Source organism: Leptidea sinapis, chromosome 5, assembly GCF_905404315.1.
Source record: "Leptidea sinapis chromosome 5, ilLepSina1.1, whole genome shotgun sequence".
NCBI lineage: Eukaryota > Metazoa > Arthropoda > Insecta > Lepidoptera > Pieridae > Leptidea > Leptidea sinapis.
In genome coordinates, this window is record NC_066269.1 from 5,170,651 (window position 1) to 5,189,374 (window position 18,724).

Consider the following 18,724-nt stretch of genomic DNA (forward strand, 5'->3'; position numbering starts at 1 on the left):
GCGCAAGATATATCTCTCTCAGTATTTTTTTTAACAAAGATGTGTTAAAACGTCAAAATCCAGCATTTGTATGAAAGTAACGAATTATAATTACTCTATTATCGGAAATATTATATATTATATTAAAATTGGCTGCGGTGATCATTCCCCGGGCGACGCGGGTCTATAAAACGTGAAACGACAACTTATAATCCTAAGATAAAGTGTGTGGCTTTATCAGATGACTATTATCTAAAGGACAATAACACTTTACATTGACTTAAGATAATTCGACTGCTGTTGTTAGACAAGGTCGCGGGCCAACTAAACCGGTTCGAGCAGGGACTGTGTTTGTAATTAGTGCGTCACACCTCCCTCGCATACAGCATCCACATCCACATTGCCGTAACTTTTTTTTTAATGACAATAAGTAACGGGACTATTAGGACGTTCAGCTGATGGTATTGATACGCCCTGCCCATTACAATACAGTGCAGGATTCTTGAGAAATCCAAAAACTGAGCGGCCTAATGTAGTATTGTGTAAACATTGCTGTGTTTCGGTCTGTAGGGCGCCATAGCTAGTGAAATTACTGGGCAAATGAGGTCTAACATCTTATGTCTCAAGGTGACGAGCGCAATTGTAGTGCCGCTCATTTTTGGGTTTTTCAAGAATCCTGAGCGGTACTTCAAAAATCTAAAATAATATTATAAATTTTCACTAAAGTGCAGGATCTGACCTATAAGGTCAGCCCATTTGTCAGCAAATATGTCACAGCGAGGGGACCCCTTCAGCAGCGCGTTTAGAAATATTATATTGTTAGTATTTACACTCATTGGAGCCTTGTTTCGAGACCCTGAGATCGGGTGCAGCACGTGCATAATACTCTTCAACGGACTATATTTAAAGCTGGTAAAACCGTTGTACCAATTTAACTTTCAGTGCAATGTGATGCACTTCCTACTAGTATATAGGTGCTGCCTTGGTGGTCGGCCCGGGACTATCTGGAGCGCTCGTAAGGAAGCCCAGTCCGTAGTTACCTATTACTGTAAAACATAACGCAACATGTGAAACATCCGCGATCTCATGTGTTCCTGGTACCGCCGTCAGCGACCCAATTGTGAGATTTATATTAAATCCGTTATGAATTCCACACTAAGATCATTTTGTTGTAGACGATGTAAGGCATTTAATATGATATTGATTAAATTTGAATTGCGGCGTTTTTTTTTTGACAATAAAGGACGAGAGGAGCAGGAAGCAGCTGATAGTAAATATTGATACGCCCTGCCCATTTTAATGTAGTACTGCGCCATTGTGGTACTCATAATCTAGTCGGCATCCCGTGCTAAGAAGCCTCCTACTGCTAAATCGAGTGCTTGACGCGTGATCTATTACGACAAGTGACCGACTCGTTCACGAACGGTACAGTACCATTGAACAAGATAACACAGTGTACATTTAACTGCATTTGTAAAACAAAAATAGTACGCCTTTTGGTATTTCGCCATAATATATAGAGTTCCCCTGCGAGATCGATTCAGAAATGAGGAGATCCGTAGGAGCACCAAAGTCCCATGATTGCGAAGCTGAAGTTGCAATGGGCAGGGCACATAGTTCGACGGACAGATGGCCGGTGAGGCAGAAAAGTCCTCGAACGGCGACCACGTACTGGAAGACTTGACAAGATCGCCGTTGTATGAAGGCAGCGCGGGAATGATCATCGTGGAGATCTTTAGGGGAGGCTTTGTCCAGCAGTAGACGTCTTCCGGCTGCTGATGACAATGATTTTTTGAAGTATTTTATTTTGTGCACTTGTCTCCTACTGTTTATCTTATTGATGAATATATTAAAAGTGTATTTTTTTATTTAAAAAGCCTATTTAGGTAAAAAAATAGTCTTATTTATTATTTGTTCTTATAGCGCAAAATTTGCAATGAACGGTTGGACGGTGTACGTCATTGTAATGTATTTCCCGTTGGTGACACTTCAGAAATAACTAACCCACGTGTATATATTATTATTAGCACTAATAACGATATGGTGACCGTAAATAGAGGATTTTCACGACTCATACAAACAACATGTTTACGTCGACGACGTCTGTATCACAATGGTGCAATCATCGACATGCACTTACACTAACTACATGCTTTCGCCTATTTCTGCCGTGAAGCAGTAATGTGTAAGCATTACTGTGTTTCGGTCTGAAGGGCGCCGTGGACTTAACATCTTATGTCTCAAGTTGACAATTCTAGTGCCGCTCAGAATTTTTTGGGGTTTTTCAAGAATCCTGAGCGCCACTGCATTGTAATGGGCAGAGCGTATCAATTACCATCAGTTGTCACAAGTTGAACTTAACTGCACTCCATGAAGTAATCCCCATTAAATCTGTTCATTAGTTTAGGAGTTCACTGGAAACAAACATCAGGACACTAAATATGATATAATAAATATCAATATAACTATATAGGTTCTGTAACAGTATACTCGGATGAATGTTATTATTCCTCACAGATCGCGTGTCACTTCCGTCTTGCTCATATGGTAATGTTGATGAGTGAAGGTCACTGCTCAATGCTCAAAGGACGTGACAGTGGCTCGTGCACTCATCCAACGTCACCGGTGATTAGTCCAAGTGATGGTGACGAGCTTCCATACGTCACCGGCTCACCGCGAGTGACCAGCCACCGCCCCCGCACACACCGCACATCCTCATTATGAATCACTCATCATTTTATGTAATACTAGCTGACCCGACAGACGTTGTTCTGTATATAATAAATAAAATAATGTTTTTATATGAATTTGTCTATAATATATCATAACATCAAAAATTACTTCGTAAAATATGCAGCACCCTGCTGTCGTAATGAAATTGTTTCACAGCAGAACTGTCAAACCGTGCGTCAATAAATTCTCTCATAGAAATTATGTATGGACACGTCAAAGGAAAAAACAAATTTGTTGTTTTTATTTAATTTAGCAGCATTTTCCTATTTCTTCAACTTTTAAACCTTCTCTGGACCTCCACAAATAATTCAAGACCAAAATTAGCCAAATCGGTCAGCCGTTCTCGAGTTTTAGATAGACTAACGAACAGCAATTCATTTTTATATTTATTTAATATATCACATAGTTAATTGTCTATCGGTTTCCATTACATCAAGTATCAAGTAATCCGAAAGATACAATTTCATCACCAGTCGGAGGCTCATTTGCACAGGATGCCGACTAGGTTATGGGTACCACAACGGCGCCTATTTCTGTCGTGAAGCAGTAATGTGTAAACATTGCTGTGTTTCGGTCTGTAGGGCGCCATAGCTAGTGAAATTACTGGGCAAATGAGGCTTAACATCTCAAGGTGACGAGCGCAATAGTAGTGCCGCTCAGAATTTTTAGGTTTTTCAAGAATCTTGAGCGGCACTGCATTGCAATGGGCATGGCGTATCAAATACCATCAGCTGAAAGTACTGTTCGTCTCGTCCTTATTTTTAAATAAAAAAAAAACTTACTTTTTCACCAGTTTTGCTCACACGGGGACATACACAAACAAATGTTTCGTTTGATAAGTTTCGTCACTCGTTTGTCTCACGAGGGAGTCCCGCCGACCTTCACAGTCCCACTCGTGAGTTGGCTGATGTTCAGTTTAATTAGTCGACTATAATTGATTCGTGATGAGGCAGCGCATCTGACTCATGGCTGATGTCAGCTGGTGGGCGTCCACACCTCTCCACAGACTTCATCGGAATATTGATATTGGGTCCGTCATTAACGGTTGAGTTTAGGGCTCACTCCGTGGCAGGTAATCACACTGTCCCCTGCCCATTATTACTTCATGAATAATACGCCATCGATTTTTTGAATTCATACTTCACATATTCACAAAACTAGGATACCACATCGGAGTCCAGTATTAAATTTGATTGGTGTGATATATAAGATTATTAAAAATATGTTCAGTTGTTGTATATTGCCAACCTTGGAAAGCGCCAATGAATTTGAAAACCACAAACACATTGGTACGTGGCACGCGAGGATCGAACCGGTGGCTCCGTGGTAAGAGTCAACTGTTCAACCTATTGCGACACCGACGCTTATTATAACGCATAACCGCATATTATTTTGTACGAATAATCATCTCGGATTTCCGCCTCTATTTTGTTTAATGAAAAGTTTATTAAGGTTATATTTAACAATCCTTGTGGAACTCTAATTATAATTATCTAGGTAAATTAATTTGCTGCTTATATTTTAATACTTTCCAATTCAAGGAAAAAGTTTGGTGCTGTAAGCATACATGCAAATGAAAATCCGTGAATGACTACCGGCAACCCGCAAGGCACGCGTCTGATAATAAATAATGATATACGTGCGGCGGACCCCTCGGCGGGCTCATGGTTCAGTGCACACCCTTGGTGTGGTGTCAGATATATCCAAGGTAACCCAAGCCACCGTCCGCCGCCCGCGACATCATCGCCTTACGGCACCAATCTGAACAACACACCTGCACGGTGCGCCCCTACGCGACGGCCTGCGGGGCTTACACAAGTTAACACCAGCATACAAAGCAAATTATTAATTAAAACACAGCTTTTTTGAGGCTCACATCTTAATGAACATTTTGCTCACATTTCACATTTTTTTTTGTATAAATAAATAATTTCTGGTAGTGTCATTGTCCTAATAGAAATGAATTCCTGGATATTTGTCTCCCGACCAATTTGTCGTTAGATACTGCTGTTCCATCGTCCCGTATTCGTATTACTCTAGGCTCACGAAAAGTTGCCTGCTCCTCCGGATCGATGGACCAATTATTTTTGAATCTAAAGATCTTAAAGCTGTTTGTATGCCCGACTGCCAATGAAGTGGTTATTTTTTACTCTAGCGATCTCACGTATCTAATGAATGTTATAGCTTTATATCGTAGGCTGTACTGCTTTAATCTGGCTTTGTTCTTTATTAATGTGTGTATTACCTTGCCACACATTGTGTAACTCGGATTTGCATTTAAGAGCAAGAAGCTTATGAGGAAGCTCATTGTCGCTCAGAGGGCTATGGAGAGGGCTATGCTCGGAGTTTCCCTGCGAGATCGAATTAAAAAGTCCTCGAATGGCGAGCACGTACCGGAAGACGTAGTGTTGGTAGGACAAGATGGACACACGATCTGGTCAAGATCGCCGGAACACGTTGAATGAGGGCAACGCTGAAATAAACGATCTTAATGGCGATCTTTGGGGGAGCCCTTAGTCCAGCAGTGGACGTCTTCCGGCTTAAATGAACAGCGAGTGTAGGAGCGCGACTGGCGGTCGCTCGCACCACTCGAAGAAGAAGTAGAAAATGACTGCTGAGAGTTATATTATCTTTGGTAGCTCTTGTCGCTGCGACAAGTGTGGAGAGAGTTCTCACCAGGTCGTGTGAGTTTATAATATACGTTTTAATCATACGATATCTACATCTATAATACGGTTGTTAAGCGGGAAAATAGTCGATGGAACGTCGCTTTCTCGTCGGCAGTGGGACTGGTCCCTAAGGCTCTATGTTTCCTTTACACTACCGCACTCGCGATTTATGACATCAAGATCTAAATATGTTTGTAACTCAATGAAGACTAGGTGCTGGTTACTACAGTTTTATACCAACAAAAAGTTTTATGTATTTGCCACTAAATAGTACCAACACATTTCCATTATTAAATAAATAACTCTACACCCTTAATGATGATAAATATTAAATATTTTCTTTTTATAATAAACATTATTCACCATTAACTCTGTTACGAAAATATTGGCATTATTATTTTTTATATCAGCTGTATATCGATTTGGTGCGCGCACAAGCTTTCAGCAGTTGCGACCATAACTTTCCCTTGATACATTTCCCCGCGATTTCAGGTACAATATTCAACTATCGCCGAAATTTACTCAGGCAAATGAAAATAGTTTAATTATTAATCCTAAAACGCATGAACAGGCCAGGTTTATAACTTTAGTGCGGTGTCGTCACACTTTTCCAGTGCATCCCGTGGGTATCCCTGACCGGCCTGCCCGGAGAGTCTGGCTCTAATTTTGTTTTCAAACTATCCAGAAACCCATTGAAATATATGCCACAAAATTACCACTTAAGTTTCGAACCCATTTGGGCTGTGTCGTTGACTTTTATTCTCCTACGCATCTAGTCATTTTTGATTCGATCTCGCAGGGAAACTCCAAGCATAGCCCTCTCCATTGCCCTCTGAGTATAACATAGTTACCTCCAAATAGTGCGTTCACTCACCTCGCTGGCTGGCCAGCAACGCTGTAGTGATTTGAGGGTGATAAAATGATGAATGTTTCAGTAGATGATGAACAGTTCAGCTAGAAGTGGAGGGTATATATGTAGGGGTGACATTGGTGTAGTGGCATAGCGCACTTGGCCTCGCGTGCAACACAACAATAGCGACGACATATTATTAAAATATACACCTACGAGTGGCGCTCTTTAGCTGAAGCATTTGTATAAAACGTCTTAATGACCTACTTATTATTTACTCGGCGATCTTTTGTACGTAGATGACTAATTCGGCTATCAGAAGTATTCTCATAGACCTTTAGAAGTACCCCACTCTCAGATCGCCATTTGTCTCCGAAGCGGCGGTAGTGTTAGAAATATCATCAAAAATAATTCTAAAGGAACAATTTTTTTTTTTTTTTTTAAAGTGTAAATCCTCACTCAAATTTGAAAACCAATTTTATATAATAATAAATGTTTAGATTTAAAAATGAGCGACATCTCAAGTCATTTTCCTAATATGCAAATATTGGGGTTGACAACTGTAAAGTAGATCCTGTAGATAAAGCCACAACCTGAGAGTTGATCAAGACATACAAGATTTGTCAACGATACGTCACTCGAACGGTTGGCTCAAATAATATGTACAGATGTTTACTAACTGGTTTTAGATTTGGTAACACGATGCAATTTGCATGACGTACCTACACTATAATGCAAATGATAAACATTCGAAGTCTTCCGCGCTCAATCAAATCACAAATGTCATAGCTTATTCAGTACACCTATATTAGGAGTTGCGTTACGATTATAACAAGGACCGTAAGGTTCAATGAACTCTGTTTACGATTGATTGTAAACTACCCTACAAATAGAGCTTTTAATTTGTTATTGAGTCAGTAACTTCCAATAGCTTGCGAATTTCTCGTGTCGAACATTTCATATTTGTTAGTTATATGCACTGAAATACTACTGTTTATAATAATAATAATATTGACACACTTTTTACACAAATTATCTTGCCCCAAGTTAAGCATATGGCATAGCCTGTGTTATGGGTTACAAGACATTGATATATTTAATACAATATACTTACTTAAACATACATAAATGCATATAAACATACATAAATACATTTAAACCTCCATATTCATCATATAAATGCTTGCACCTACCGGGATTCGAACCCGGGACCTCTAGCTTAGTAGGTAGGATCGCTAACCACTCGGCTATACAGGTCGTCCTTTATGTATTTTAGTATTGGTATTTTTGCTATCTTAAATTCCTACTAATATAATACATACATGTGAATGTAAGTTTGTTTGTTACGGAATTCGTAATTTTCGGAGATAGAACCTTCATGGTTTGTTTTTAGGCGCTTGATAAGAAGTAATTTATAAACATTTCTTCGAGTATATTTGAAATTTTGACCTACATGGAGATAGATGAAATAGGAGATGAAGGATAGAGAAGTTCACAGGGAAATACTGTTTAAGAGTCTGTCCGCAGTGCCTGTATCGTAGAACTGCGCTGAGCGGGCGTAAAGCCCTGTTTTTGTGTATATTATTTGCAAAGTATCCTAAAAAAAAATGCTGGCCATAGTAACCATTCCACGCGGACGAAGTCGCGGGTAAAAGCTAGTACCATATATTGATAAAAAGATAATAACAGTGCTTATGATTGAAGTGATACATGTAAAACGATCGTGTTCCAGGGAGGAGGTCCGCAACCACAGCGTTCGCTGGAACGCCGAGTTCAACTTCGTGTGCAAGATGTGTGCCAACGCTAACACCGGCGTGCTGGAGCGCGCCCTGCTCAGGGTGTCCGTGAGGAAGGAGGTCAAGGGTGAGCCGTTTTATCCGTGTTTTAATGAGAAACAGCTGCAATAACATTAGAATACAAAGGTAAATTTGCTACTATATACAAGACTATTATAGCTCAGATGGGACTTTGGGTCAGCAGAAGCGGAAAGCAGAAGACCCCGGCTCGAAACCAGATGTCCTATTAGTTTTTTTGTTTTGTTCAAGTGTTGTACATTCTACATCCACATACGTACATCCGAGCAAGGCTCGGTTGTCCAGATATTTATCTATAAAAATGTATCAATATTTTTTTTCCTACGCGCTAACTACACTACCCCATAGGTAACGTAGAAACGTGTGCATATTATTACGATAAGAACATTAACAACTTTTTTAATCGTTATATCTCGGAAACGGTGGCTCGTAGGACAAAAGTATTGACACATTTTTATAGATAATTCTATGATCTACAATTTTTGTCTGGAGTGGTTTTAAGATAAAACTTACTGAGTTGCTGAAAATCGCGAAATAACTTATAATTTTGACATTTGACCTCGAGTAAAATTTTTTTCCATACATGGGAATGATGTCCCAACTTTAAAATTTTATTTTTAGTTACGTTCTCAACAATTTTATCTTGTGGTGATTTTATGCAACCTCGAATGTCTAGATTGACCGGACTATTAGCGACAAACAAAAGAGATCGATTGGAAAATTGTCCGTCGATACGATGTTGACATCTCTGTACCTACGCGTCTTGCGATACATCTGTGTGAACCCAGGGGCGTGCATTCCATATAGGCATTTAGGCAGTGCCTACCTTAATAAGAACCTAAATGAATATATGAACATACCACTGCTATTATTCTATAACCAAATTAATTCTGTTGAATACCCACCCAGTAAGTTTTAGCTACTTACTTTTAAAAAAACAAAATTGACACGTCGAGAGTAAATCACAACGTCAACCTCTTCGCGATAAATGTGCAATACCTAAATATTATACCATAAACGTATCTTGTAGTACGTGTAGTACAAGTAGTACTAAGTGTAGATACAAGTAGGTACTTCTATCTACAGTGCCTACCTTGATAGAAAAGTAATGCACGGCTCTGCGTGAACTGAGAACGCGAGTTTTATAGCATCGTGTCATTGGCGGTCTTATATCGTTATCGTTGAAATGAAAACATGTTTTGATCAAGTACATTTGTAATTGTTTTAAAGTACGCCGATAATTATACAAGTGTTTTGAGTTTTCTTTAGTGTTAATTCCGTAGTTTAACATACTTATATTGGTCATCATTGGTATATCAGACAAAATAGCTAAAATATTGAAGAGAAACAATATTAATTTGTCCTTCCAAAGGAATTGCAATATCAATCGAATATGTTAAGTTAAGTTTTGACACTTGTAACGGGGTTTATAGGTCTAAAGAGCCTAAATTTCGAAATTAGATTAAAATAACATATTGCCGCATTTAGAAATAATGATAAGAAAAAATTTCTAAAAGTATACGGAGAGTAACTTAGTAATGATCAACTGTATCGCCGTTTAAGTCATTATTAATGCTAAGTAGTGGTATATTATAAATTACGAATGCATGTCATCAGACAGTAGGTAAGATCAGCTGAAAATTTTGATGAGCGTACAGTTTAAAGCAATAAACCCCGTGTCCTGTGGCAGGCGGTCGTTCCTACCAGAAGCTGGGCTTCTGTGACGTGAACCTGGCGGAGCTGGCGGGCGCCGGGGAGACCACGCGGCGATACCTGCTGGAGGGTTACGACCTGCGGCGGCAGCGGCAGGACAACTCCGTGCTCAGGATACGAATCAAGATGAACATGATCTCCGGCGACCCGCTCTTTAAAGTGTACGTACATATCAACTTCTAATAGAAGGCGAAGGTGAACTGTGTTCGGATAATATCTAGGCGTCAGTAGCGCTAGACCTAGACCGACGATCTGGTCAAGATCGCCGGAATACGTTAGACGAGGGCAGCGCAGGACCGATCGTCGTGGAAATCTTTGTCCATCAATGGACGTCTTCCGGCTGATGATGAAGAGCCAGACTTCAAGCGGGCACACAAATCTAGCGCTTGAGTAGCTAGATCCCCTGATTTTAAGTGATCACCGCCGCTAACACTCTCCTGCAACACTAGAGGAATCGTCGCGTTGCCGACTCAGTTGTCATTTTAATACGCGCATTTTTTGAAGGTACAAATGTTTTTAGTAGTATTAGTTTTATCACCAGCTGGAGGCTTCCCATCATCTTATATTATCTTTCGATTCATTGTTTACAACTTCAACAACTCGAAACAATAAAGGCTCAGATCTCTTGAAAATGACAGAATTACTATATTTGTATTTGATACCTTCGTCATTGATATAATATAATAGTATGTATGCAGACCGGAGCGCAAGCAAGAGGCAGCGGAAGGCGGAGTGGTGGACAGCGGGTCGGAGAGCGCGCCGCCTGCTGACGAGGACTGCGCCTCATCCACGGCTAGTTCCGACTTCGGCTCGCTGACCAAGAAGAAGAACTTCGGTAGGCAACACTCAACATACACCAGTGGGAGGCTCCCTTGCACAGGATGCCGGCTAGATTATGGGTACCACAACGGCGCCTATTTCTGCCGTGAAGCAGTAATGTGAAAACATTATTGTGTTTCGGTCTGAAGGGCGCCGTAGCTTGTAAAATTACTGGGCAAATGAGACTTAACATATTATGTCTCAAGGTGACGAGCGCATTTGTAGTGCCGCTCAGAATATTTGGGTTTTTTAAGAATCCTCAGTGGCACTGCATTGTGATGGGCAAGGCGTGTCAGTTGCCATCCTGCTCGTCTCGTCCCTTGTTTTCATAAAAATAAAAACATGTGCAATTTAACCTCAGATATAGTCAAAGTACCCTCAGTACCAGGGGCGTGCATTAGTTTTCTAGCAAGGTAGGCACTGTAGATCTAACTAGTCGTAGTTGAGCTTTGGAATATGTAATCTGGAGATAGCTTACCGTAGGTCAGGGGCGTGCATTTCATATCAGGCAGTGCCTGCCTTAATAAGAACCTAAATTAATATATACCACTAGTGGTAATGTTAATTTAGTTCCGTTATTCTATTACCAAATTTCAATAAGAACACCCACCCAGTTAGTTTTAGCTTACTTAATTTTAAAACCACAAAATTGTAATGTCGAGAGTAAATCACAAAGACATAATCTTCGCGATATATGTGCAATACCTAAATATTATATTATTAAGGTAAGTATTTGTATGCTAGAAAAGTAATGCACGCCCCTGCCGTAGGTATTTAGTATCTAGTTAGTGGTAACAGTAGTATCTAGGGTAGATAAGGAGGTAGGCATTGCTTTATTGCCTATATTAGATGCACGCCTCTGCTCAGTACCAGCTGAAGTTATCTCCGGTCGGCTTGACTCTTTGGCTTTTCGTAGAGATGTGGATTCTCTCTGCATCTTCTACCGCATTTATCACGGAAGTGCTGTTCGGGTTGATTCCAGCGGACATTAGGTCAAAATGCAAAATACCACTCGCTTCACGTCTTTCAAGAAATTTCTTCCTTCGCACAGCCACTTTGTGGAATCAATTACCGGCTGCAGCTGCCCCGAACCGATACGACTTAAGTACATTCATAAAAAGAGCATACTCCCTTCTTAAAGGCCGGCAACGCAACTCTTGACATTGTCGGTTGTTGCGGATGTCCAGGGTTGGTTGCCTCACCACTCCCCATCCCGTAAGCCTCTTGCCAGTTAGTCAAAGTCAAATAAACTTAGCTTAATTAGGCTTAAACTAAGCACTTTTCAATCTTCGTAGAAAAATTTATTTTAAATTACTGAATCTGCCATATAGTCGGGAAAAGTAGAGCACGTGAGATGAACATACAAGAAACTCAACGGCCACTCTTTTCAATCAAATAGAGTATTTTACAATGGCTGTAATATACATAACAAATTAGTTTGTAAGGTGCTGCATCCAATATATGAATCGTGTTCAAATTAACAATCGAACATTAGATACATCAACCTTTAGAGCAGAATTCTTAGTTTGTGTAAGTATGCTTCGTGAACATGATGGTCGCGATCGATATATTTATGAGTAAATAAAAATGAGTATTTCCAATTACTTTTTTCAAAGTAAGTCTTTTAAAATCACTGATTTATTGTTAAATAGTTCATTCGAAAATATACGCCTCAGACCTGAGAAAAGCTGGAGCAAGTTATATAATATACTACCTGATGCCCGGTACTTTGTCCGCGTAGATAAAGGGTTTTTTAAAAATAATAAGCAAATGTGGAATTGAAGATTATCTCATGTCCTATTCTAGTTCCGGTTTCCGTTTTCGCTCCCGTTCCCAACATATTATATGAATCTTATTTCGAGGAAGATTGCGATGGAAAACTAAACCTACTATTGGCATAGTTATAGCTCATCGACGTGAATTTCAGTTTTTTACAATACCAAGGATTTTTCCGGGATAAAATGTAGCCTACCTCCTTTCCCAAGCTCTATCGCTGTACCAAATTTCATCAAAATCGGTTCAGTAGCTCCGGCATAAAAGCGTAACAAACAAACTTACATTCACATTTATAATATTAGCAGGGATGGGATGGGTCACTCACTCACGAAGGATTACAGATTGGCTGGTTGTATTTCAGAGGGCAGCCACTCACAGCCTCTATCATCGTTGCCGTCGTGCGATCTGCCCTCGCCGGAGGGCGACGAGCCTCCGATCTTACCGGAATGTCCAAGTAATTATATCTTCATTTTTATATTAAGTAGTACCATACCATAGCCTATGAGTGTAGCAACATTTCGTTTTCTCACTTGGTAACCTTTAAATATATTTTATTTATTTATTTTTATTAAACACTTCAACAGAATACATATTAATACATTTACAAATATAAACTTAACATTATTTACAATTCTAATATGCACACCTATAAAAGAAATGCACAGCATTGACTAATAATAATTTAGAGTAGGTGTTTTATAAATAAATATAAATAAAAGTAAATGTGAAAATTAATTTAAGTTACTAGGTTAGTTTATAGAATGACTTAAAACTATGTTAGTATTTTATTCATAAGTGATGTGAGTCATTGAATATATCTACATTTGGGTGTTTTCTAACAAGCATGTTATATTGTTCGCCAGCTCTGATGATTGGCGAATTCAGTCCTAAATTTGATATTATAAGAGGTCTGCTAAATGTATTATGAATACTTTTACGCGGACCTCGATGGTACGGTGGAAGATATCGAGAAGCTCCATATTATTGACATGATTGTTAACTGTTTTCGAAATAAACAAGATATCAAAGATATACTTTAGTTCCCGCTGTATTTCAACTTGTGAGTAACTATCGGTGTTGGTTAACGTAACGTCGGTAAACTAACACGTCTTCGAATAGATAATAATCATCATTTATTCAACTAATAATTTGAGGTACAAAATGTTTTGTGCCCTATCCTCTGCGATAGGATACCCTGAGTTGCAAAGGCTAGGTCCTTCCGAAAGGCTATACATTATTAAACATATTTAGCAAACTCACTAAAAAGAGGTATGTGTGTGCGTGTGTATATGTGTGCGTGTGTGTGTGTAAGTGCGTGTGTTTGTGTTTGCGTGTGTGTGTGTGTGTGTGTGTGTATTTTTTTTAAAGTCTTTGTTAGTATGTGAAACTGTGCACAAGATTAAATAAATGTTAGTAATTGAATATTAAGTTTTAATTTTAAGAACGCTTTCTGTATCGTCGTATTTTAATACTACTAGCCATGATTTTAAAGATTTTGTTAGAGAGATGATGCGTCACTAAATAACAATAGTAATGTGACAGAGACACATTAATTAGATTGGTATTGAGAGTAACCGAGATACACTACAATAACTGCTATCCCCTTCGCGTATGCGTTTTTTATGTTTGGAACCAGTTCATCGGCTCCAAACTAACAATGGCTGCCGTGGTGCAATTCTATTTAATTTAAATTATAATTGAATAAATTCTGATTTTTAATACGTAATTGAGTGATTTGGTGTGAATTCAGTTATTTTTAAAATATGGGTTGTTGTTGTCTATTGCGTTGTACAAATAGTCCAGAATGAAAACATAACACACGTTACAGACCATTGCTATCTCATTTACATATGCTGTCATCGAACCTAGTGTTCATCTTCTATCAACGGTCTAGATAGACTATGACAGCTGTGAAAAGGTCGTAAATATTGAGTTTAGAACTAAACTCTATTTTCACAAAATTATTAAACCGGGCCTGTTTTTATCGGTTTTCTAACAGCTACAGACTATATAAACGTATAAGTTACCTGAAGCTTCATTCCCATATCAAGCACACTAGACAAGTAGAAATCGTGACGCTGAGAACGGCCACCGTGAACATGTCTCTCTTCAGTATTTCACAAAGGCTCCATAGTAATAAGTAGTACAAGTTAACAGAAGTGTGTGTAATGTTCCAGCGACTGTACCAGTGAGCGTGGCGGGCGGCGGCTGCGCGGAGTGTTTGCAGCACACACACTCGAGGAACTCCTCCAATACGTCCGGAGATATGAGCAGCAAGGTGCTCCATCAATATTCTTACAGCTTTATAAAATCTTTTTTTGATAATAATAAGGGGCGAGACGGGCAGGACGTTCGGCTGATGGTAATTTATACAGTGTGTTTTTTTTAAGTGGGACAGTATGGGGAAATCCTAAAGTATAAGAGATACAGGGAAACTGTCTTAGGAAACATTAGGTACTTTTTTGTGAAAAAAAAATTGGTATAGTCAAAATTTTGGTCAAGTGTGAGTTGTCCCTAAAAATGATTAATTTTGATGAAATTATTTTGTGACGCACATCTACTCAGTTTCATGAGGGGATCATTTTATTGTATGGAAAGAAAAAAATCGGGACAGCAGAAGTTACTCAAATTTAAGAAAATCGTTTTCATTATTACAAGCCTACTGCAAGGTTTTTATTAAAAAAAATATTGCCTATTCCAGTTTTACATTTGAATTTGGAACACTTTATTTGGTTTAAAAAGGATTAAAATACTTTAAGGTATTCTTACGCGAGCACCTTACCTTACAAATCTAATTAAAAAAAAAACAAATTTTAAATTTGGAACTCCTTGAAACAAACAGTATTTTACTTGATATTTCATTGTTTAAAGTTAACATTCTGTTAAGTTTTCGTCATGGAATTATCGAACTCGCATAAAGTAAATTTAATTGAAGCGTATTTTGTAAATTATCGTAGCTCTGTGAATGCGTTACAGTGGTATCGGGAACGTTATCCGGACCGCGATCAACCGAACCGCAAAATTTTTGACAAACTGGTGAAAAATTTAAGAAAGGGAGGCTGTTTTACACTAAAACAGAAGAGACGAGCAACAGTAAGAAATGAATTTACAACTATCGCAATCTTAGGATATTTTGAAGCCTACCCAAAAGCCTCATTGAGGGAAGCTGCTAACAATATTGGTGTGCATAGATCTACAGTACGAAAGGTGTTGAAGGCTTACAAGTACAAGTGTTAAATAGAAGGTCATCTTGTACAAGCATTGCTTCCAGGAGACACTGACCGGAGATTAGCATTTTGCCAGTGGTTTGTAGCATGCTCGATAGAAACCCGTCTTTTCCAAGCCGGATTATTTGGACAGATGAATGCAATTTTTCAAACAATGGCATGTACAATAGAAAAAATAATCATTTTTGGGCACGTACAAACCCCTTCCAAACTACGGCAACCCATAACCAGGTCCGCTTTTCCTTTAATTGTTGGTGTGCAATATTAGATAATAAAATCTTTGTCGTTAAAATTTACCATGGAACATTGAATAGTCAAAAATATCAGGAAATATTAAACATGGCTGTGGATTTAGTAGATATGGCAATTCCATTAAATAATTTGAATAATATCATCTACCAACAAGACGGCGCCCCTGCCCACATCGGTTATCGCTACTAAACAGTTTTTAAATGAACATTTTCTTGATCGCTGGATGGGCACAAATGGCCCTATTAAATGGCCACCACGTTCGCCCTATTTAACACCGTTGGATTTTTTCATTTAGGGGTACCTTAAAGGTCGAATTTATGCAGATACTTAAAACTCGGTACATGAGTTAAAAGACGCAGTGCATTATCATTTTGAAAATCATACATCACAACGCCTTGTCTAAAGCTACCAGAGGTGTTCTGAAACGCGCTCGTGCCTGCATTCGAAAAGAGGGAGGCCACTTTGAAGATTTACTTTAATGTAAAATTATTTTATTAAATTTACCTAACTTCTGCTGTCCCGATTTTTTTCTTCCCATACAATAAAATGATCCCCTCATGAAACTGAGTAGATGTGCGTCAAAAAAAAATTTCATCAAAATTAATCCTTTTTAGGGACAACTCACACTTGACCAAAATTTTGACTATACCAATTTTTTTTTCACAAAAAAGTACCTAATGTTTCCTAAGACAGTTTCCCTGTATCTCTTATATTTTAGGATTTCCCCATACTGTCCCACTTAAAAAAAACACTGTATATCCTGCTCATTACAATGCAGTGCCACTTAGGATTCTTGAAAAACGAAATTTCTGAGCGCCGCGTCAACTGCGCTCGTCACCTTGAGACAAGATGTTTAGTTATATTGTTGAAATAAAACTTTTGCGTGGCGGCCCTCTTGGATTTCATAAATGATCCCAAATTCGTTCTCTGCACCCTCGAGAACCTCGGATACGATACCCATATTGTTGAAATCATAATTTTGCGCGGCGGCCATCTTGGATTTCATAAATGATCACAAATTCGTTCTCTGCACCCTCAAGAACCTCGGATACGATACCCATATTGTTGAAATCATAATTTTGCGTGGCGGCCATCTTGGATTTCAAAAATGACCCCAAATTCGTTCTCTGCAGCCTCGAGAACCTCGGATGCGATATCCAAAATGTTGAAATCATAATTTTGCGCGTAATATAACATTTCTCTCATACGTCGATTCACTTCAAAAATGCATAAAAAACATCACAGTATTTCGTACTCTTGCGCAAATGTAAGTTTTAATAAATATTACACGGTCCTTCCGGACAACGACCTCCACGGTCGTTGACCCGAATCGCTTGGTTCGTGTCTCAGCCATGCCCGTGTCTATGCGTACCTATTGAATCTTATAGATATACGTTCGAGCGATTTTTACCTAAAGTGTTGGGAATACCTCGCCTTAAAGCCATCGGAATACTGGGCTTCGAAATCTCGAGTGATTGCCAATTCCGCGGTCATCTGGAGGGCAAAGTCAAATTGGCTATGAGGAAACTGGGCGTCATAAATAGAGCACGGCAATACTTAACAGCTCGTTATTTCATATTTTTTGCTGAGACTTCAAAAGTGAACATATATATTTAAATTTTATTAAGCTAATATTACTTCATAAGAAATGTTTTTTTATTCGTAACATATCTTATAGCTAGACCTAGTATATAATACGCAGTTCTTCCGGTCTCATAGGGGAGTAATTAAAATGCAAAATTAATTTTTCAGGCGTCAGGTTATGGCAGCTCAGTGTCGGCTGCGTCGGCTCACTCCAGGCAGAGCTCGGAAGGAGACTCCGCCCCCGACTCCAAGCATCACAATAGGTAATAGTGCAATCCGTCCAGCAACAGTGACTAGATATATTAACTTAGGGTCTATGTATACACATACCCTATACAGCTAGGTGAGGGTAGTTTTAATTTTTTTTTTCGATATGTTAATACCTATTTTTTATTATTTGTATTAAATAACATGATATATTAAAATTTGATTTGAAATAAAATGATAATGAAAACCTGTGAGTGTATGAACGCTAGAATTGTACAGACGTATGTGTGTGTGCTCGACCAACACCACCTATCTAATGGCACACCAGCACGAGACTAACCAAGTTGAAGCCTGTTTATTTGCTTATTGATATTTATTTTGTTCTCTGCCCCGCCCTGCTCACCCTCCCCTATCCCCGCCCCCGTAGCATCCACGTGGAGCGCACGACCACAACGACCACCACGCTGTACGTGCCCCGCGGCTGCTGCCACCCCCCCGCCAAACTAGTCATCGAGCGCACGCTTACCGACTCGTCAGACCTGTACCTCACCCCCGACACTACGCTGATGCCGCAACCCGATGTTATTCCGCGCCACGTGCTGCACTCGCCATCCAGCGAGGAGTACCGGACCCCGGATGCCACAATCGTCGAGGACAGTTCTTTCGCGATGCCCACTTACTTCGACCAGAAGAGGCGAGCCGTCTCCATCATAAGCTCGGTAGTTCAGCCGCTTACGAACTTCCAAATACTGAAGCAGAAATCTCTAAACACAATACCGGCGTTGGTCGAGAAGAATAAAAAGAGCGAAGAGCTGTTCACGAACTTTCCATTCCTAACGCCGTTGGCTCATAGAAAGAACTCTCTGATCGCCAACCGGCTGTCCGGTTGTCTCGAGGACGAGTTCTACTGTATACCTTCCGAGATGGAAGACCAGTTGGGGAAGATCGACGTTCGGCATCGGTTCCGGAGCGTGTCGAACCGGACGCTCAACGAGCAGATGACGTCGACGCCCAAGTCGGAATGTGACGCCCAGCTGCGGCACAGCGTGTCCGAGTGTGCCAGGTGAGTGCCCGCTGCCGCTGACCCCGCCCCGCTGACCC

The 18,724-nt window shown here is 39.6% G+C and overlaps 1 protein-coding gene across 2 annotated transcripts in view; it reads left to right on the forward strand.

The window, feature by feature from the left end:
• The window catches only part of LOC126964504 (protein FAM102B), a 107,914-nt gene that overhangs the window by 80,218 nt on the left and 8,972 nt on the right, over positions 1–18,724 (forward strand). The window contains exons 3-9 of one of the 2 annotated variants that reach the window (XM_050807668.1): positions 7,964–8,094; positions 9,736–9,919; positions 10,457–10,593; positions 12,715–12,807; positions 14,531–14,631; positions 17,585–17,679; positions 18,051–18,686. In XM_050807668.1, coding sequence (XP_050663625.1) covers positions 7,964–8,094; positions 9,736–9,919; positions 10,457–10,593; positions 12,715–12,807; positions 14,531–14,631; positions 17,585–17,679; positions 18,051–18,686 — 1,377 coding nt within the window. The remainder of the gene's footprint in view (positions 1–7,963; positions 8,095–9,735; positions 9,920–10,456; positions 10,594–12,714; positions 12,808–14,530; positions 14,632–17,584; positions 17,680–18,050; positions 18,687–18,724) is intronic. The other variant, XM_050807669.1, reaches the window with a different exon arrangement.